Genomic DNA, 22,017 nt, shown 5'->3' on the forward strand with positions numbered 1-22,017 from the left:
TTGCCTCTCACTGTTCTGTGCCCATTGATTTGTCCTTGTTTTCTTTCTTGCAGCATGATGCTGTGTTTGGGATCCTCAGTAAAGTCAAGCCTTCCTACCAGTCCTGTGCTGACTGCATGTACTCCTCGGGCAGCCTGGCTCCGGACTCTTTTGGGGAACAGTGTGAGAAGCTGAACTCCAGCTCTGCACACCGCAGCTCCACCATCTGCACACAGCCAGCCCTCCTCTCCCACCTCCCCCCATTGGGGGAGCACCTTCTCAGCAGGGCACGCATGGAGGAGGGAATTGGGACTAGAAATACTGAGGCACTGCTTCCTCTGTCAGCAGGAGGAGGTGCTTTGGAAGCCGGTGCTTGCAAATCAATGGTTGCTCATCAGTGTGGCTTTTCAGAAAAAGGAAAAGATGCACCAGAAATCCCTGTCAGAACACTGCAGCCCAGGAGAAACTCGCACTGTGACAAGAGCCTGCTTAGCACAGAAGTGGTGAAAGAAGAGTCTCTGACCAGAAAAGATAGCAAACCTACCAAGGATCCAAAGTACTTGTTCAGTAAAGACTTGGAAAAGCCAAGTGCTAACAGTTACTTGATGCAGCATCAGGAGTCCCTTATTCAGTTGCAGAAGGCAGGCTTGGTCAGGAAGCACACCAAAGAGCTGGAGCGGCTGAGGAGCCTGCCCTCAGACACCTCAGTGCTGCTCCGAGAGAGCGCCCTGGGCAGGACAGAGCCCAGCATCGCAGAGGAAGGAGAGGAGCTGGTTCCGCATCCCGGCCTCGTGCCCCTCCTGAGGCCTTCACCACCTGAACCCGGAGATGCTGAAAGCGACCTGGAGAAGCTGGAGGTCAAACGCGTGCTGGACGGGGGGACCTCTCAGAAAGCCTCCATCCCCATGGTGTGCAGGCTGGAACACACCAGCAGCTTCACCAAGGACTTCCTGAAGACCATCTGCTACACCCCCTCGTCCTCCCGCAGCTCCAATCTGACGCGCAGCTCCAGCAGTGACAGCATCCACAGCGTGCGTGGCAAGCCAGGCCTGGTGAAGCAGCGGACTCAGGAGATCGAGACCCGGCTGCGGCTGGCCGGCTTGACTGTCTCTTCCCCTCTGAAGAGGTCCAACTCTCTTGCCAAGCTGGGGTGTCTTAACCTGTCTTCCGAGGACCTGTCCAGCGACGTGGACGTGTCGACCATCACGGGCTCCAAGGAGGCCGTTTCCAGCGAGTCTTCCGGGCTCTGTGAGCCACCCTCTGCCCCAAGGGGTGCAGATGTTGGCTCCAAGATGTCAGCCAAGCCGGCACTTGGGAACATGAAGACTCCGCTTTGGCTTGGCAAAAGTTGATGCCTTCTGTGCGGGGAGTGGGGGGCTGGATATTTGTTGTTGGTTTTTTTTCTTTGTTATTTTTCTAAGGCATTTATTCATTGCACCAATCATCTGACTTGCACCCATCATCTGATGCCACCTCTTCTTCCCTTCCTTGTACTCCTCAAGTGGGGAGAAAAAAGTAATTGGGTCATGGATGGCACAAGGGAAAAATAAAATGTTTTGCATGGCTTAGAGGAGGACCGTGTGTGTGAATTTGCCTGTTGTCCTGCAGGATGCTGTTTCTCATATGTTTGCCAAGTATAATAATGCATTTTGTATATGGATAGATACTTCCATCTACCTGTATAAAATGCTGAATTGAGAGTCTCAGCAAAACAATTAGTCATTACTTCATTTTTTAAATTTTTTTTTAACTGAAATGTTTCCTAAAACAAGCAATTGTGGGAAAACCTTTAAAGCAGTGACACGAACACTACCTCTGTTCCTGCCAGCTTGTAACTGTGGCTTGTTTGGGTATTTAAAGGCTTTTCCCACCATACTGACTGTTATCTGAAGGCGTTCCCTTACTGTTAGCTGTGATCTCCTGGAGGAGCAGTGCTGGGCTGTCCTGCACTGTGTGCTCTTGCTGTAATGTCAAGTGAAGGAGTGTGAAGCTGTGTTCGTACCGACTGTGATCCGTTGGCATTGACCTTTGCTGCATGACCACGTGAATCGTCGTCGTCTCCTGTTGGTGATGGAGTGCATCCAGGTTGTGTTGCTGTGGAAGGTTCATCGTGCTCAGCTGGAGAGGTGCTGTGCCCTTTGGGTGTTTTTTGCTGTTGTCTTGGTTTGTGATGTCCCAGTGATGATGACCAACCAGTGAGTGGCCGTGCACCGTAGTGATTCTCAATGTGTGATGCTGTGTTGGTGTCGTGGGGACCCTTTTTGGGCTGCTGGTGGCACACAGGACAGTGAAGTTATTCCCTACCTGGTGGGGAAGGGCAGCGCCTGGCTGCCCGGCTGCCTGCATTCCCTTTGCAGTGTGGAGCAGGCTGGGGTCAGACCAGAGCTCACAGGGCTGAGATGGCAAACAGATGCTCTTGGAACTCCCAGGCTGAGAGTGAGCCCCAAACCTCTAAAATCCTGTAGAGCCCCATCAAAGCCATTCTTAACGATCCTCTCATTGAGGTGAGGGAAAAGCAGGACTGTGAACTGTCATTCTCAGCCCACGTTCATCAAAACCTCAATGGCTTGAGAAAAGGGAGCTGTGTGCTTTGCTGTCCTACATGCCCAGAATTACCTTTTTTCAAGGCTGTACTTTTTTATACTAGCAGCGTGAGGAGTTGTAAGGACTGGGAATCAGTGAATAAATGTCCCTCTTTAAAGGGTCTTAAATTCCCCATGCATTTTAAGGGCATTTTTCCTATTTCTCCCACAAACCATCATTTGAAGCAGAGCTCCTACATGTGGGGCCCTGGAGGAGACACGTGGGGCTCTGCCTCCTGTAGGGCTTGGGAGAACACGGGTTTATACAGATGCTGATGCCCACTGCCATCACCAAGAGCTTGGTGGTGCCACCAATGGCACTGCCATCAGAAAGGTGCGCTGTGCCATCCCGGGGGGGTTTGTAGCCAAATCCGTGATGCTCACAGGCTTGGATGTGTTTGCATGAGAAGGTAGATGGTTTGCTTTTGTTTTCCACGTATCGTAATCGTTCTTTTACAATGGAGTGCCTTACGACTAGTTTACAAATACTGTGTATTTACGCTGAGCTGTTGGACTCTGCTGTTTGCTGTTCATTTCTTGGTGCTTTCGGTGTATCCGGCGGCATTGAACTGCTGCCACTTCCTCCAGCCCCGCTCAGCCCTTCCCCATTTCATTGCTGCCCAGGGGGCGCACAGCAAACTCCTGCCGCAACCCAAACCCAACCCCGTCCCAATGGAAGACCCCAAACGGGGCCCTGTTCTCCCACCTGATCCCCATTGGGTTGGCTCAGCATCTGTGGGAGGAGAGCGAGGGGTGGGCGCTGTGCCGCGTCCAGTGCACCGCTGTCCTCTCTCGTAACAACGTTCTTTTTATTCCATTGTATTTCTGAAGTCTGGTTTTGTATTTAAATCAGCCGTATCTTTTGTACTGTGCGTTGACGGTAGGGGATGCATAATGCACTTTTTTTTTTTTTTACTTTTGTTTGTACAAACGTTCTGTATATTGTATGTCCTTCTTGTGAGAAAAATAAACTTTTTTTTTTTTCCCCTTTTACAAATAAGCTTGGCGGTGTTTTTGGAGGTGGAGAAAGAACGAGCACAGCTGTATCCTCACTGTGCTGGTTACGTTCTCCCTGCCCTGCTGCGAGGGTGCAGCGTCAGGAACACACCTGAGCTACGGCGTCGGCACGACTGTGGGTTTTTAAGGAGAAACAAGGGGTACAAGGCAGGGATTTCTCTTTTCAGAGCTGTTGGGCTGGGTGCGAGGAGCTGCCCTGGGGTCCCCCCAGGAAAACCTCCGCCCTTCTCCACGCCGGCAGCCCTTCCCCAGCACCCACCGCGTTTTTGCCTTTAAAGGCAAACAGAGAGCGGTGCCGCACGCCTGCGAGGAGCCGGGTGCTGCTCTCGCTCTGGGAGCTGCATCAGGAGGAACATGTCAGTGTTTACCTTGGCAGGGAAGCAAAGCACAGGGCTGGAGATGCTCTCTGGCTTTGGCGCACTGTGCTGAGTGCCTCAATAAGTCCTTAACCCCCACCAGAAACGGGCGCTTTGGGGAGGTTTTCTGCATCGCGTTTGCTGCGGGCTGGAAGTTGCGTGCAGGGCGAGGCGCTGATATGTGCGTGCAGAACTCAGCGGGGGGGAAAGGAAGCCCTGGGCTCGTGGCATCTCCACGGCAGTGCTTTGCACGCACGAAGCTGTGCACTGGGGAGGCACTGGGAGTGGAGGTGAGTTTGTTCCTCTTCTGATTGAGCGTCACTTTTGGCAGCGCCATGCTGGCCGTGGTCGGTGCTGCATCCTGTTGGGACGTTGCTATGGCAAAACCACATCTGCAGTGACGTGAGGACTCGGAGGCTCACGGGGCTGAGATTTCTCAGTGTGTTCTGCCCCAGCGCATCCTTATGTGGGACCTGAGATTTTTAGCCCCTTGCCCTGGCTCTGCAGGAAGAGCTGGGTAGCAGTGCTGTGCCTCCATTGAGCATCTCCCGTGGGCTGGACATGAGCCCGAAGCTCAGGGTGAGGACTCTTATCTGTAGGAGAGAGAAAATGATGAGTTTGCTTTTGATATGGTTTTGATATGCTCTGCCACGTCCCTGTGAAGGGCTGTAAGGAGTGGGAGCGCAGCACCGGCTCAGTGCCCTTTGGGCCAATTTGGGAGTTTTTCTGCATCCCTCGTTGGGATCCCGCCCCAGGGCAGCACTGCACCATAAAAGGCAAAGCGCTGGGGACGTGCTGGGATGGAGCCCAGTGCCAGGCACCCGCTCCCCCCGTGGCCGAGCTCCTGGAGCCCGCTTGGCAACGGTAGCCACATCCGAAGGGAAGAACTTTTGAGCTCACAGCACTGTTTAGAGAAGCACCCAGCACATCTGTAGGGATTTTTGCTAAGTTATGCTTTGGAGTCTCCTATAGGAAAATTGTTTCTGAGCGTGGCTGCCGTTGAGCCCCGCTGTTAATGATGCCACAGAAACTCCCTTAGCACTGAGCCGTCCCTGCGTTCACTGCAGCCGGCCCGGCCCTCCTGGGGGCCCTGCGCCAGCACTGCTGCGTCCCAGCGAGCAGCAGGCGGGCGGCAGCTACGGGGTGAACCCAGCGCTCCTGTTAAAGGGTGACCCTGCCCTGACGTTGGGCCTGACCCCAAAGTCACTGAGAGCAGAGGGGAGCGAGGAGCTGTGACTGCTGGGGAAAGAGGAGGAGAGAGCCTGGAGGAGGATGCGAAAGGAGCGCTGCCCATAAAGCACCATGGGGCAGCACGTGGTGCGGTGATGGGCACTGCGCAAGGAGCGACCCCGGGCCCAGCGCTAGGAGCTGTGCCATGCCAGCGGGCAGCCACGAGGTTGAGAAGCCCCCACAGCGCCAGCACTGAGCAAGGAGAAGGCAGTGAGCCCTGGTGGAATCGAGGCGTTGAGCATGGCAGCCTCCACCTGGCAGTCCTGTGGATATTTACGGGATGACACAAGCCAGGCACGAGGCACAGACTGCGCCACGTCCCGGGGAGGTTCGGCAGTAGCACGCCAGGAGTGCAGCCCACAGCCTCTCCAGCAGGGCCTGGGTGCCACGATCCGGGCACACTGCCCCACCATGAGCTCTGCGGGGATGGAAGGAGAAAGCCCTCCGAAGGTGTATGAGATGCAGGTGGGGCAGCGGCGGGCCGGCAGCGGGCGCACGGTGAGGCCGGTGGTGTACAGGCTGGAAGAGAGCGAGTATCGGCGGCTGCTGAAGGAGGCAGAAGAAGGCCCTGAGGAGGACTGGGAGCCTGAGAATGAGGGGCTCGGACCGCAGGAGGGCTGCCCAGGGAATGGGGTGGCGGCGAGCCCCAGGCTCCATCGGATTGATGTCCTGCGGGGAGCCCCACTGATCCGCTCGTACTCGGAGAGCAGCGTGGAGCTGCGGGTGGCGAGCAAAGCGCCGGACTGCCCCACGGAGGGTGGCAAACCCCGCGTCCCTGCCAGGTCAGACAGCTTTGAGCTGATGGATTACATCCTGCAGAGCAGGCAGGAGGCGGGGGCACCGCTGTCCCACAGCCCCCGAGACGGATTCATGCAGGTGTTGGGCTTTGCACCGTGCCAGAACGGAGAGGATGGGCAGCTCACAAAGAGCCGGGCGGCGAGAGATGCTGGTAAGCTTACAAGGCAGAACAGCACCCAGACGCTGGAGAACAAGGAATGGCTTGGAGCAGATGTGGATATGGAGATGCTGGAGTCATACAGCCAGAAAAAGTCACCTCCGGCCCCACCGGCCAGGTCACACAGTAAGGAGAGCCTGGCATTGAGCATGAGCAAGACCGTAGCACTGAGCGAGGCACTGCTGGAGCCCTGCAGCCCTGCGGCCCGGCCAGGGGGGAAGGAGCCAACAGGAGGGGGCCCAAAGGAGCAGGGGAGGAAGAGCGAGGAGGAGGAGGAAGAGGAGGAGGAGAAAGTGCTCAAAGTTGCCGATGCGAAGAAAACCTTTGAGAAGGCGAAAGCAGAGGGGAAGGCAGCAGCTAGCAGTGCCCGGAAAGGTGAGGGGGACAACGGGGGGAGTGGGGCACAGGTCTGCAAAATAGGTGGAAAGGGGTCAGTGGGGTGAGGGCTGCGGGGCAAGGCTCCATCCTGCAGAGCTGTGGTTGTATCAGGGACGGAATTCTGACAGGTGCCAGTGGAACTGCTGTGTGAGATGGGGTTTTGCTATGTCATGGCTCTCCTGGAGCCTTTGGTGCAATTAGTAAATGAGTGCCACGTCTAGTTCAGATGATTTCATGAACAGATCTAACATAAGAGTGACTGCACGGTACTTTTTCACGCTTTCACCTGTCCTTCTTTGTCTCTCTGCACTCTGATATCAGTTTAATTGTGGTGTAATCAGCAGGTATTGTCATCTTCAGGTTCTTTTTTCCTGTGCTGGGACTTGGCTGGGTGAGTGCAGGAGAATGACATCAGTTGGAAGCCGTCCCCCTGCAAAGCTGTGAATAAGTGAGCTGTGCTGGGATTTTAGCAGTGAAACAGAAACAGGGAGAGGTTAGCAGTGAGTGTGCTTGAGGACGTGTCGGACCATGATGGTGAAGCTGCACCTTCGGCGTACTGACAGTCTGCAATTGGGGATTTCCTTATAAAGGAAAATAAATGTCAGGGCGCAGGAAATCTGCGCTGGTTTGGAATGGAGTAACGCTGTTATTAAAAGCCAGGGGCTGTTACCCCACAGGGCCGGGCGCTGCAGGGGGCAATCACACTGAGATGAGAGCCCTCCTGGGGTGGTAGAGAGCAGGGGGGAGAGTTCTGTTCCTGCAGCCCATTGAGCAAACCTGCTGCCGAGCTCACATCTTCCCACGCCTCGCGCTGCACAAGGACATCTCGCTTCTGTGTACCGCCGTGTGATGCCTTTCTTATACCTCTGATTTTTCCAGCACCTTTGGCCCAACTTGATCCTAGACAGCAGGGAGAGAAACAGAACGAGATGGCAAAAGGCTTCCAAACTGGTTGACTAATGAGGACAAGACTGGGCTGTGGGATGTTGTGACGCGGAGACCCGCAGCGCCCAGCCCCGCACGCAGCCCCGCACGCAGCCCCGCTCACTCCCTGCTGCCTGCCTGATTTTTTCCTGCTATTCAGAATGATAGGAAGTGTCAGTCCTGGGATATCCATGTTGTAAATAAAATACAGCTTGCTTTTTTCATTACTGCTATTTTTTTTTGTGTGTGTGCGTTCTGCTTTCTTGTCTCTCTCCCATGTTCAGTCATCTGGTGTAGTGGAGATAACAACAAAGAAAAATCCCATCTGTTGCAACCGATTGCTTTGTGGTTATTTGGTGTCCCAACAGTTTAGTTCGGTGCGGGGACCACCAGTCTTTTATTGCAAAAGAAATGAGGAAAAAGGAAAATATATAACGTGACCATAGAATGGTTCGAGTTGGAAAGGACCCCCAAAGCCATCTGGTTGCAGTGCCTGCAGTGCACAGGGACACTCACAGCTCCAGCAGTGCTCACAGACCCGTCCCCTGACCTTGGGTGTCTGCAGGTCCGGGTCTTTGAATGATCCTGGATGGAGAAGAAAACTATAGGAGGAGAAAGCTGAGCTCAGATTTAATATAAAGATCAGCTCTGGCTGTAAAGCTGGGCAGCACTGTGTTCTGTGCCTTTCCTATGGAGCTGCTGGAATGGATGGCTGTGACATCTCTATTGCTACACATAACGTGTGTGAGAGTGTGCATATGTAGTAATAGATGTGCTTTATCAAATGTGTGTTAAATCATTCATAGAGGCAATATGAATTATGGATAATGCCATGGCCTAATGCTCATGTGCAGGGATGGGGCCATGCGGAGGTGGGCAGAGCTAAAACTGGGGGGCTCTAGCTCCTCAGCCCTACTTTCACTCACTCATTCACCTTTCCTTCTGTCTGCATCACTGATGTGCTCTCACATTTCTCCCTTTCCTAGCTGTTATTCCACAAACCTGACAGAACACATTGTTCATGTAAGCTTTGCTCTGTGATTCCACAGCTCCCCTTTCTGGCCGAGGACTGAATAAAAGGGATTTGCTTGCATGGTCCCGAGATCTGAAGGCTGAGCTGGGATGGGTGGGCCAGCACCAAGAAATGCCTCAGAACCACTGTGCCCTGCTTTGGGTGGCCGTTGAGGCGTCCCTTAAAAATAAAGCTTGTGCAATGGCTAGAGCTGCTCTTGCCAACGTGTGCCCATTGGTCTTTGGGAAGTCCAAAGGCTTCAAGAAATATGGTGGACACAAATGTCCTGGACAAGTTGTATAGTTGGGATGCCCACAGTCCCAAACTCTCCTGTCTGGCGTATTTTGTGTGACTTAGCAGTTAAGCTGCAAAAATGGGACTTTTGAATTGTTGATCTCTCTAAACCCTCCGTAAGCCGTTTTCCTTCATTCAGAATATATTTAGCCACGAGGATTTGGGCAAATTGAAATGTTTGTAACAAATGCATCCCCCAAGTGATTTCCTAGAGACTGCTTGGCTGGGCCGTGTCCGTCAGGGATGGCTCTGCCCTGCCCTGCCCTTAGGAGCAGCTCAGGCCCCCTTGGAGGCAGCAGGCAGTCTGTGCCACCCTATTTTCCATGTTCTAATGTCTCATTTATAGCTATCTTAAGCACTTATTCTTTCAGTGGGATGCCCGGGGGAGATGCACTCCTGAGGTTTGCTCCTGATGCTGCAGCTGATTCCGCGCTGTGCTGCGAGCAAACCAATTTTCCAGCAGCGCTGAGAGCCACAGCTCTGGGCAGATGATGAGGAGCAACGCTCCAGAGCTTTGCAAATAGCCCTGTGTGCCTCCTGCTGTTGCTTTCTTCACCTTTTCTGAACTAAAACGAGCATCGCTGCGCTGGCAAGGAGCGTTGTGGGCTGTATTGAATGTGTTACTTATAAGGCGTGTCGGGATCGCCGCGGTGATTTATTGCACCGATGGAATTGATGCATATTTGCAAGCAAGCTAAATTTAGCTGTTGACCTAAGTTCCAGAGATGGAGTCTGGAGCCACGGTGCTGTTTCCGTATAAAGGCTGTGAGACAGACTCGGCAGCAATTGTGCATCCATGTAGCAGAGGGCAGGATAGGTGAGATGGCCGAAAGCAGCAGAACATGCATCTGAGTTAATTCTGATTTTTTCCTGCAAAATTTAATTACTGGGTGTGTTAGAGCTTCTAAAATAGAGGGACAAACTTTGTTGTCGGATCCCTTGTAGCTGGTAATAGGATATTTTCCTTTAGAAAACTTAGAATTTGTGACATATTTTGACAAGCTGTTAGGCTCGGCTGTGATTTATGTACGGTTTGTTAGAATGATTTCATTCAGCTGAAGTGATGAAGATTACTGTTTACAGAGGAACCAGAGAGCGTCTGTAGAACCTTGGCCATCCTTTTCTGTTGCTGAAGGCTTCAGCCTGAAATTTCTGTCTTTTCTTCATCGCCTTCTATGGTAGTCTGTTGGGATTGACACGGCTCATTAACACAGGTCAGGGGCCGAATGATCTTTGGAGCGTTTTCACCCAAACTCTTAATGTAACACCAGTGAAAATCCAACAGGTATCGCTTCCTTCTGAGTCAGAGCGAGTGATTCTTCCAGCCATGTGTCGAGTGAGCTGCCCTGCACAGGGAGCGCACAACACGTCGCTCAGGGCGGTTATTGCAAGGGCTGTGCTCTGGTTGGGTTTCTCAGGGCAAATTTCACTTCGTCCCCTCTGCATATCACTCATCATAGAGTCATAGAATGGTTAGTGCTGGAAAGGCCGTCTGTTCCCAGTGCCTGCAGTGCACAGGGACACCCACAGCTCCAGCAGTGCTCACAGCCCCGTGCCCTGAGAGTGGCTGTGTGCAGGGATGGGGCAGCACCAGCTCTCTGGGCACCCTGTGCAGTGCCTCACTGCCCTCAGTGTCAAAACTTCCTTATATCCAATCTAAATCTCCCTTCTTTTAGTTTCAAACTGTAGGTAGATGCCAACACCTCACCTGGTTTCTGTTCTAAGCCGTGTGTGGTGTTGGGTACCTTCCACCTTGTCTGTTGCATTTCAGACCAGAGTAATGATTAAAACACCACATCCTGAGCTAAAAGGAGCTATACGCATGCAAGATCATGTTATTATCAGTACCATTATCCCCTTGCATGAGCAGCTTCAATCAACTTTTACCCCAGATGCTCAATAGGCGCAGCACAGCGATGGCAGCGGGACCGGCGCTGGTCACTGACTCATTGTATGACCTTCACTGAGTCACGTACCTGGGTGGAAAACATGAATCACCATCCAAACCCATTAAACTGCAGATTACCTACAGGTCTGCCCCCTGTAGGGCTGCCACGCTGCTTTTGTTTTCCTCTTTTTTCAGATTTCAAGAGATTATTTGTGTGATGAGGGCTGAGCTCTGGGGAGGAAGACATTAATTTCATGTTAACTGCTGCCAAGGGTGGGAGCCGGCCGGGATGCAGCTCTGATCTCCAGGTCTATCGTTTTGTCCCAAGATGTTGCTGGGTATGAAATGGAGATTTTCCTGCTGGTTGGCTGTTGGACTTGTGTAGAAGTTTAGCAAACATTCAATGGCGTTTGCTGGTTGAATTTGTAGTCGAGGCATACGTCGCTTCCTCGCTTCACACACACGCAGCTCGGAGGCTTTCTGCAGGCCCTTCACATGGGAAGAAGCGGCTCTCATCTCCCCACAGCCACCTCACCCAGCTCTGCACCACACAGAGAGGAAGCCACGGGCGTGCCGCTCCCCTGCACAGCCAGGCCCCTTAACCACATGCAAACAGATTCACCAATATTGGCTGAAACACACGAGGAAGCCGTGCAGCCTCAGGTTTTGGCCATGTATGGTAAAAACAGCACGGCCCAATGTGCCCACAGGAGCAAAGCTGTGGGCAGCCCCACACCAGCATCCCCAGAAGGGCTTCACTTCCAGCTTCCGTCTCTGGTTTTACAGCAGCTGGGTGCCCGCTGATGAACCTGTGCGACCCAACGAGGCGACGGCTGATTTCAGTGTGAAACTATTGGGTCCATTCGGTGTTTTTGTTGAGAGCAAACCAGCCTGGGGTTTTGTGACAAGCTGTTGGCTCTGGCTGTGCTCTGCTAACACAAGGAGCCCCAAAAACCTCTGTGCACCTCTGCCTGCTGTCCACTTGTGTGTTTTAGCTTAAAGCACAGGGCAGGGCTTGTTGTCACCACATCAAGGAGCTGTGTGTGACAGAGCAGAGCTGTCTGTGAGGGAAGAGGCCTGGGGGCAACCTGTGGGCAGCCTGGGGAGCAGTGGGGACTGCTGTGGGTACTACGCCAGTGGGAGACCAGGCACTGATGGAAGGGACCGAGAGCCTGAGGGGAGCAGCATTGCTTCTGGCACTGCCAGAACCATGAAGGCAACAACCAACAACCCTCGCCCACCCCAAACGCACAACTGCCCGCCGCTCCCTGCAGCTCCGCGGCTTCCAGCGGCGTCAGTCAGCAGAAGGGTGGGAGACACAGAGCGCGCGACCACGCGTGGATGCGAGCGCCGCGTCGCCATTGGCCGAGACTCCTGCCACTCATCCGAGCAGGGGGAGAGGGGCGTGGCCACGCCGGCGGGAGGCGTGGCCACGAGAGGGCGGAGCCAGCGCCTGCTGCGCCGCGGTCAGTCGGGCGGTGGCGGCGGCGGAGGCGGCAGTGGCGGAGGGGGATCCGCCGGGCTGAGGAGCGGACGCGGGGAGGCGGCTGAAGGATCGCGGTGCGCGGGGGCGGCGGGAGGGGAACCGGGGACGGCGGTGGGTCGCCCGCTAGGGTGGAGGCGGCGAAGTTGGGGCGGCCGTGCCCGCGGCGAGGCGGTAGGGCCGGGCCCGGGCCGAGCCGGGCGGCGAGGGCAGGCGGGGCCGCCCAGAGGGAGCAGCCGGTGGCCGCGGGGGATGCTCGGGCGGGGCCCTTCCTTCTTGGGCCCTTCCCTCAGAGGCGGCTGTCAGCGCCCGGGGCCTGCGGGGGAAGCGCCCTGGGAGCGCGGGCGGTTGCAAACCGCGGTTTCTCGCCGCTCGCCTCCTTATTAGGTAGCGAAACGCTCCGGCACCGCCGCGGTTCCGGCATCCGGCGGAGCGCTGCCGGGCTGGGGCCGCCCGCTGGGTGCCGGCAGCGCCCGCTGTGCCGCCCGGCTCGGCTCAGCTCGGCACAGCCGCCCTTTGTCCCGATGCCGGCTGCCCCGGGCTGTGCCCCGCCGCCGGGCTTTGTTGTTGAGCACGGGCAGCAGCACGCCGAGGGCCGGAACGCTGCTTGTCCGCGCCTCAGCCGTCAGCTGCCGCTCTGCTGCGCTGCACAGAAAGCCTTCTGACATGCATAAGCATCCCTCTGTTGTGCCTTCATCCAGACAATGTGCTGCAGGAGACAGCTTTCGCTCTGTTGTTTGTTTTTTTGTTTGTTTGTTTCTCTCCAATCTATCTAGAAACAAAAGTATAACTGATTGATGCAGTTCTATTGTGGAGGGTGAGTGCTATGCATCGGTGTGGGTTTTTTGTTCCCAGCTGTAGTTGCAGGCTGTGTGTCGGAGCATGCCCATTCAGCCCATTCATGCAGCTGTGCCGTGGATTAGACCCAGCAAGAAGGATGGCAGCGATGTGGAGGAGTGACATTTGCAATGCAGCACTCTGCGGCGCGCTTTCCACTTTGCCAGTAGCAGCTCTGCTTTCATTTCAAGCTGGGCTATACCCAAATTGCTCTCTGTGTTGCTTACTCCCCCTTGTGCCTTTATAAGCACACAGGGCTGTGTTCAACCCCATTGAATCACCCCCTGCTCCAGGGGAAGAGCAGATTCCTGTGCACTCATTGACAGCGCTGTGTTGCAGCTGATAGTTATGTTTGCTGCAAACTGTGCAAGCAAAGGTAGCAGATGAAGTGCTGTTGTGATGAAGTCAGTGTGTGTTTGGCAGTAATTTTTCAGTGGTCGCTTGTAGCCTTGCATAGAGATCGCTTTAATCAGCACTTTGTGTCTCTTTTATGTGTGCTGTTGGCACCACCACGTCTTCTAGCGAGCTGCCTTTCAAACATCATTGTGTTTTTCAAGTTAAATCTTCATGCTTATTGCATCTGTCACTTCTGGGATGCACTCCAAGCGAAAGGCAGATTCAGTGTAATGGCAATGGGATGGAATGCACAGAAGGGTAAAATATCAGCCTTCTTCAGAGATACGGCAGAGGGCTGGGAGAGGTCCGCTCTCAGTGACTGCTTCATGCATCACACTGAACTTTAATGGTAGAGACTTCAATGACTGTGTCATAAAATGGCTCATTACAGCATAAAGTTGCGTGTCGGTTGTAGGAGAATTTATGTTAATGTTTTTAATTTGGTTATTGATTGCCGGGAAATATAATTAGCTTGGATGCCAGCTTCCTAGTTGGAAGACATGAGCAAAACACTTCCTGGCCTGGGTTTTCGCCTCGGTGAGGTCATCGCTGCACCACTCCCAGGGCCAGGAATGTCCTTTTCTGCGAGCTTGCAGGCACATTTTCTCTTGGCTTTTAAAACGTGGTTTTGTTTGTTTTGGTTTTGTTTTCCTGAGGGCTTTGGTGATAATCTCAGCCCTCCTGTAAGGATGCGTTGGAGCAGAACTCGCTGAGGATTTGAAGCGCCCCAGTTTCAGCATTACAGGGCACAGGCATAAGAATTATATGTCTGTGCTCTCTTTTAGTTCTCTCCCTGCAGCCTCCCCCGCTTCGAACTTCAGGTCAGAAAGGCTTTGGACTGAGAGCTGTGTCCCAGGACAGATGGGGGTGAGTGCTGATGGTTCCAGATGTGCACATGTAGGTAGGGATGGCTTTCTGCACTCTCTACCTGCTGTTAGGATTTTCTCATTCTGTTTTTCCCATCTGAGTAATAACACAAAAATGGATTCCTTGAGTTGTTCTGAGGTCTGGGTGCTCAGCAGGCGACTTCACTTCAGGGTGATGCTGGGGTCAGCTCACCCAGTGTGAAGGGTGCTCCTCTGCAATAGGCATGATGAAATTCTTCCTGGTTACAGCATCATGGCATTCATTCTGCTGTAAATGAGCCTCGTAGTTTTATGTGGTGAGTAAAAAACGGTCAGAACGAGCAGCAGGATATGGCTGGAGGTAGTGATTGGGCATGAAATGGAAGGTGACTGTTTAGGCACTGCTGCGTGCTTGTTCAAACAGATTATTTTTCTTTACACTTTTGCCATGCAATCCTTCATGCTAATAAGACAGATGTAATCTCTTAACAGTGGTCATCCTTCTAAGAGGTCACCAAGTGCTCCTGAACTGGGGCAGACCTGTGATGGAATACCATAACAGCTCTAAAACCCAGCTCTGCAGGGCAGGAGCTAGCAAGGAACTCAACAGAAATCAGGAAAATGGTGTCTGTTCCTCGCGGGGAGGAAACCATCAGTTCTGTCAGAGCCTGTCTGCCTGGTGCCCTGCGATAGAAGAGGTCTCCCTGCCTCAGAGGTGACAAAACACAACGTTGTTTATGGTTTAGATACCAAGGAGGAATTGTCTGCATAGGAGAAAGGATGATTCCTTCAGCGTTATCGCTTTGTTTCTTCATCAGTGTTGCTTTCTCTTTTTTTCTTTTCTTTGCTGATAACGAGCAATGGATGATAAGTTTCTCACTATCAGCGTGTGATGGCTGTGCTGAGGTCTGGGTTCGGAGGGGGAAGCCGGAGGTGGTTGGCTCAGTTACAGCACTGCCGCTTGGCACTGAGCTGGGCCTCCTGATTCGTCTTAATTGGGTTTTCCTTGGTTTCCATTTTAATAATTTGATTTGGAAAAGCAGTGGAAATAACATTAGAGTAGTGGTGGGGTCTGACTTAAAGTGATTACGTCGAGCCTGGTGCTGCTAGTGCATCTCGGCACACTGACTGCAATCTTCTGCAGCTTCAGCCATTTGTGATGAAGTCAGTCCTCTTTTGGAAGGTTCTTGTTTTTTTCTCATGGCTCTCCAGAATAGGTGCAAATTTATCCCCAAATCTTGGCTGGCCGGAGCATCTTTGTCTACATTCCATATGTGCCCTGGTACTGTGTTCCACCTGCAGCTCCAGGATCTGGGATTTTGGGTCGTCCGAGTGCTCTGCGATGTGGGAACTCGGTCCCTGTTCTGCATGTAGTTGCCATAGTGACTGTGCTCTCCGGTCCCTGGGAAGCTCTTGTTTATCTCACGTAAATGCATAAAGTGCCACCTTGTAATGCTGCATCTGGCAGGATTCTCTTTCTGTTTGGATCTGGCAGGGATCTGACATCCTCTGGTCCTGCACATTTGGATATTGGGTGTGTGTCAGGCACAGTCAGCCAGACTGATAATGGAGATAATTAGCACCACCAGGGATTAGCAGGCAATAACGAGGCTGGAGTAATCGCTCTGCCCCCTAGGAGCTGGCCGGTTGCTCAGCACAGAGATGGCCATGGGCACACACGTGGCAAGGGCAGCAGAGCTGGTGTCTCAGAGATACTCCTAGATACGGTTTTTCCACTCATTGGAGGTACTCAAGCCACTCACAGTCACTCAGTGCATGCTGCTGTCCTGAACACACGGTGGTTTGGGGTGTACACTTGGAGTTGGCTTGTGGTTAGCATTGCAAATGTTTCTCGTTTCCGGATGGGAAATGGGAGGTCATGCATTGTGCTGGGCTCCTCAGGTGTGGGGCTGGGCAGCTCTGCTATTTGCAGCAGCACAGGTCACAGTGTGTGCAGGTAGATGCCATTCGCACCCTGAGCTGCTCAGCTCATTTCATACCGTGTGACTGATGGAAGCACTGCAGCGAAGAATGGAGTCAGTGGCCACAGAGCTGCCTTGTTCAGAATTGGAGGAGGGTTAATTGAATTTTTTTTTTTTTTTTTTGAGTTTTCAATGGTCCTGGGGTGGGGGGAAGGGGAGAGTAATTTTCATTTCTGATCTGCTGAGGTCAGTTTGCAAGGCAGGAAGAAATGGGGAGCCAGCTGCCAGACACAGCCCTGCCTTGGTGCAGCATGGCGTGGAGGCACAGCTGTCCTTGCTCTGAGCTGTGTGTTGTGCCTTCAGCATTTCTTTTCCCGGCCCCAGCCATCTCTGGAGCGATTCGTTCAGGTTCTGCACAGCTTCTCCCAATGCAACCCGGATTCTGCCTCCTGTTTCACCATGCTTTAGATGCTCGTGTGTTATCTGTGCACTCCTTGCTTCGCTCCCTGATGTTTCTCTGAGGGCAAAGGTTATCTCTTGGTTCCTTTTATGTAGTGCTTGCCACATTGGTCTACAAGGGGAGCTCTGAGGCACTACGAAGGATCACATGAAAAGCAGCTGGGGCTTATCTCGACTTGATGCTGCCTGTTGTTTTGGCTGTTCCTCCTGCAGTGCTGTAAATGCCACAGGAGCTCTGTCGGAGGGTTGAAAGCTGAGGTTGTGTGTGCGGTAACGTGACTGTCGAGACAGCAGGTAGGTAAAGCTTAAAGGTCACCAGGGGCTGTGATTCCTGCCTGCCTTGCCCGAGGCCAGGCTATGCCCATGTCTCTGCTGCCTGTGCCAGACATTGGGTCCATGAGCAGAGCAGCTGTGGGACAGAGAAGCTTAAACTCAGCCCTTGGTTAAAGCAAACATCAGAGTGGTTGTAGTTGGTACTGTGGGACAGGGATCTAAAATTGAGTTGGCAGATTGACCTTATCACTCTCTACAGGTAGGTGCGGGTCAGCTTCTTCTCACAGATAACAGCTGTAGGACAAGAGGTGATTAAGTAGCCTTAAGTAGCACCAGGGCAGTTCATGTTGGACAGTAGGAGTAATTTGTGCTCCAGAAGAGTGATCAGGCCCTGGCACAGGCTGCCTAGGGAAGTGGTGTGGTCATTGTCCCTGGAGGTGTTCCAGAAACATGGAGATGTGGCACTGAGGGACACAGCTACTGGGCTTGGTGAGTGTATGGGGTTGGATTAGATGATATTGGTGGCCTTTTCCAGTGTTAATGATGCTGTGATCTAGCCCAGCCCTGATTTCCAGTTACTCATTATGGAAACGGGACAGGATGACAATGGCGCTCGTTGAATTACAGGCTGCTTGGCCAGAATTGCTGGCAGGACAGCAGATGGAAATCTGGAGAAGGACATGCCAGTTCCAGCTGTGGGAAGTGAGATTCATTCTGCAGCTTATTTGTCCGGTGTTAAAAGCTGAAATGTGTTCATGTTTGTCCAACCTGAACCTTCTGTGTCTCCTCTGCTGAAGATACTGTCTTGCCTTTGACAATTATCATAGATTGGCTTGGGTTGGAAGGGACCTCCAAGATCATCTGGTTCAATGGCTGGGCCGTTTGCAGAGCTCGGTCAGTCTGAGTCACACTTGGCAGCTCTGCTGTCCTGGCTGTGCTGAGCTGACGTTTCTGCTTTATTTCAAAGTGGTGAGGAATTTGCATCCCAGCTGCCTTCATGTTTATAGCAAAACACTTTCCGTGGGTCTGGGTTTCCTTGTGGGGCTCAGGCTGAGGTGCTGCGGGGTGCTTGGAGAGCACTTCATCCATGAGATAGGTTTTCTTCAAAGCATCTTCAGTGTTTGTAGTTCTGTGGTACATCTGGGCACTGTGACATGTTGGAATTCAGGAGGAACAGAAAACGGTTCATCAAATCCTTTGGAGATTTCTCCTTTTGATGAATCTTTTTGGGTTTTAAGGTGTAATCCATGTAGCTATAAGCAAGGAGAAACAGCATAATGTTCCCAGTAATGTCTTAAGGCTACTGAAGTTCAACAGGAAACATGCTTACCTTAGAAAACACCGTGTTAATCAAATTACCTTCATGACCGCACTTTCTCTTGACTTGAGTGGAATGGGAAATCCTGCACTTGTTATTCTTTATGTTGGGCTCCCAGCTCCTGGGTGCTGCTTCTGTTTGGCCTCCAGGTTAGGTTCATCACTGAAGATGCTGCATTCCTGCATCAGGGGCTGTTTTGGGTCCAGTGGATACTGATGAGCTCCTGTCGCACACAGGCTTAGGTTTGCAGTTTATTTCATTTGAGGACCTGTGGTTGATTCAAGCTGCAGGAGAAAATACAGCCCTTTCCTGCTGGTAGGGCTTAGCTGTGCTAGAGAAAAGCACTTGTGCCTTGGCTAATTAGCTGGGAATGGTGGGATGTGGTGGGCTTCTGCTGGATTGTGAGACTAATGGTTTGGTAAGAAATTAATGAAGGTCTGGTGGGGAAGAGCTCTTTCTGCATTCATAACAACCACCCTTAGCTGCTCCTGTGCTTTCAGCCAAAGCTTATCTCCCAGGTTGAAAGAAGGGAGAGGAAAAGCCTTGTGGTCTGTCATTCAGAAATACAAATGATCTCAGAAGAAGCTTCATGTAACCTTCAAGAGAGCAGAAGAATTCAGCAAATCGGAGTAGCAGCCTCAAACAGACTGGTACTTCCCCGTTAGCTCTGCTGCACTGATAAGAGAACTAGGTCAGCTGTATGGAGCAAGCATTTTATCTGCATACTTCTCTTAACAGGGTTCCTGGAGCTTGGCTGTCAGAACAGGCTGGCTGACTTGCAGCTCTGCACAGGGGCTGTGCTCTCTGTCTTGTGTTTTCCTCAGGGTCAGAGCGTGGTCTGAAGCCCTGTTGCCCTCTACTTTGTGGGTTATGCTGCTCTTACTGTTGAGGTGATGCACTCAGTCCCCAGGGGTGTAAGTAGCATCTTCCATCATGCTGGTGTAATGTCTCTGGCTGAAGTTCATAGGGCTGTTGTTCAACACTGGAAGTGTATTGCTTTCTCTTGGCAGTAGATGTTGTACAACGTGCAAGGAAGCAATCTCTGGTGTTTATTCCAGTGGAGAAAGTGGAGGAGAAGGAAGGCTTTAGCAGAAGAGCACGGGGGAGGCACATGTTATAAGCCATTGTGAGATCTTATCCTGGGTTTTAATGCCTTCTGCTTTGCTTTGCTCTCCCCTGTCTTTGGTTATGACACGTTTATCATTTTTAGTGATCCTTTTTGTCCAGTCTGCGTGAAATTGCTGTCATCCACATATCCTCAGACACATCACTTATCAGTGCCTGTGGCATGACACAAGGTGTTACAAAAGATGCAGGCTAGGAAGGAGGTTTGGCTGGGAACTGCTGTTGGGATAGGCAGCAGGAGAGCACCTGCTGCAAATTACAGTGAATGGTGTAGTGTTAGTCAGTAAAGATTAAAGCTACAAAATAATGTAATTAGCTTGTGCACCCAAGAAGATGAAGATTTCCAGGTATTGCAATTCAAGTGAAAATATCCACGGCATCCCTGCATGTTCTTGTGAGGAGCATCAGCCCCTGCATGGGGCCATGCTTCCCAACAGTGTGTGTGAGATGGGAGCGTTGGTACAGCTCTGAAAAACAGTGGTATCAAGTATTTCACAGGTTAGAACTAGCACCTTGCACTTTGTCCAGGACTGCAGTTCCAGCTTATTTCAAGTTTGGGTTGCGTTACATTTTTGAGTGTGCTGTGCTCCCCAGTTGAGATATAATCAAATTCCCTGGTAGTTTGTGGCTTGGGTTCCCATCCCAAAATAGAATCTTGCCAGTGGTGTAACAGCTGGAAATTTCAGTATTGAGTTCAGATTGCAGCTTTTTGTCTTTAAAATGAAGTGAAATCAGATGGCAGAGTCTTGCTCAACCTAGACTAAAGTAACCAAAGACTGAAAATAATCTGTGCGCAAATATGATGTATTTTGGGATTGTGACCATCTGTAGCAGTGTACACCCTGCGTTTAAATAACTCTGAACATCTGAAAACAAAAATTCTGTCAGCAGTGGGCTCAGTATGAATTGATTTGAAATGGTACACCACAGAGGTGATAGTGTGAAGTCAAACAGAGTAGGACTGAGTCAAGCAGTTCCCTTTCCTACCAAAGCTTTCATGCACTGTGGTAGGGCGAGCTGTATTTTTTGTTGTCATGTGATTTCTTATTTTATTTTTTCCCCTCTGCTTCCCCCTGCCTAAATATGGCAAGACGTTATGAGACTGTGCCCATTGATTTTGCTCAGGAAGGGAGATGAGCTCCTGCAGCCTTGCTGGTGCTGTGCTGGTTCTGCACTCTGACTGCCGTTGTACATTGCAGCCTGTGCAACCCATCATAGCCTGCCAGCACTGCTTGCCTGGTTAACTCCTGCAGGTTGGCACGCTGCTTCGGGCTTAGTGATCCGTGCCCTTAAAATGATCTGGCAAGCTTTTCCTTTTGCTGGATGTTCCTCTGAGATGTTCTTAAGGTGCTGTCCTGTGCAGTATGGTAAGGCTGTGAAGCATATGTCTGCGGGCAGATGTATGTTTGCACTGCACTCAGCACACATGCGTGGCTCACAGAGGATGTGCTGAGGTTGCACAACCCAGCACTCCAAGATGAAGAAATGCCAGCGTGAGATTAGGAAATACCTGGGCAGTGCTCAGCTGCTCCCATCCTCACATGTGTTGGGATGGAGCAGTCACACACCCACCATCCCCTTGCTGGGGGAGAATCGTACGTAGAGAGATAGCATCATGGCAGGGACACAAGGGACTCTCCATGTCAGCAGCAAGGCAGGTGTCCTCTCATGGTGAGCATCAATAGTGATTTGCTCTGGTAACATTGCCTACAGTGACTTGGTCATTCTCCTTATCTGCTTTGCATTTGTTGATCGTTATCTGAGACTGAATTTATTTCAAAGCCGCCGTTGAAGCGCATGGAATCCCTTCAATAAAGCTGGTGCTGAATGGAGTTTGGGGCTTACCATAAACAGATGCAACTCTTGCTTATCTTCAAGTTTCCCATTTAAGGGAAAGCCCTGTTCCTTTCCAGCCCCAAAAGAAGCAGCGTTTTATAAGGAAGCGCCGTTCTCCCAGGCTGGTTGCTTTGTACCCCCCTCCCTTAGCCATAGCCTCCGGCTGGCTGTGCCTGAATCCAGCCCTTTCTTTCAAATGTCGCTCTTTCCAGAAGGGATCACAATCACATGGGCTGAGCAGGATTTTGCCATTAGTGGGGGGTTTTCCTGTAAGTGTTCCCTAGCAGGATGCGTTTCCTCTTGCATAAGCAGCCTGAAAACCCTCCGAAGCCACAGAAATACATCTGTTGGTTTCTCTAGACAGATAAATCCTTTATAAACAGGAAAATGGGCAAACTCATGGTAACTCTTGTGACACATCATGATGGGAGATCAGAAAGAAACAGGATGAAAAGTATCACTGTGCAAGTATGGCTGATGGCATTCTGCATTTCTGAGATCCTTTTAAAGACTGGAACAAAGGCCGGAGCCTGAACCATATGGCAGTGGGAGACGGAGCTGAATGCGAAGTAAAATTCAGCTGAATGTCACTTGACATTTGGGGAGGAAAAGACTGAAGGTGGATGGCTGTGTCCTGTACAGGACATGCAAGATGTCGGTGCCCCCAAGCAGGTCCAGGAGATCAGTTCAGGCACAGAGCTGTCAGCACTTCTATTGTCGCTGTCTTTGCAGGGCGTCGAGCGCTTCTGTTCTCATTTTGCTGAGGGCTGTAACTCTGGCAAAATTCAAACTCCTTTCAACTCACAGCAGTGAGGCTTTAAATCCTCCAAAGTTGTACTTTACAAAAAAAAAAAAAAAAGCATTTCCTGTCTAGCAAGTGTACGAAGATCGTTCCAGTTCCTCAGCTC

At 51.8% G+C, this 22,017-nt stretch overlaps 2 protein-coding genes across 7 annotated transcripts in view; both read left to right on the top strand.

Annotated features, from left to right (window-relative positions):
- Positions 1–3,558, top strand: part of SSH1 (slingshot protein phosphatase 1) — a 28,722-nt gene extending 25,164 nt beyond the window's left edge. For all 5 annotated transcript variants that reach the window (XM_042865847.1, XM_042865848.1, XM_042865849.1 and 2 more), the window contains one exon: positions 54–3,558. In XM_042865847.1, coding sequence (XP_042721781.1) covers positions 54–1,331 — 1,278 coding nt within the window. In that variant the 3' untranslated portion in view covers positions 1,332–3,558. The remainder of the gene's footprint in view (positions 1–53) is intronic.
- Positions 3,559–5,056: 1,498 nt separating this feature from the next.
- The window catches only part of CORO1C (coronin 1C), a 37,352-nt gene continuing 20,391 nt past the window's right edge, over positions 5,057–22,017 (top strand). Inside the window, exon 1 of one of the 2 annotated variants that reach the window (XM_042865852.1) lies at positions 5,057–6,494. In XM_042865852.1, coding sequence (XP_042721786.1) covers positions 5,405–6,494 — 1,090 coding nt within the window. In that variant the 5' untranslated portion in view covers positions 5,057–5,404. Of the gene's footprint in view, positions 6,495–12,091; positions 12,176–22,017 lie in introns of those variants that run through there. The other variant, XM_042865853.1, reaches the window with a different exon arrangement.

This window comes from Lagopus leucura, unplaced genomic scaffold (assembly GCF_019238085.1).
Source record: "Lagopus leucura isolate 7727_CA_CO unplaced genomic scaffold, USGS_WTPT01 Super-Scaffold_806, whole genome shotgun sequence".
In the NCBI taxonomy this organism is placed as follows: Eukaryota; Metazoa; Chordata; class Aves; order Galliformes; family Phasianidae; genus Lagopus; species Lagopus leucura.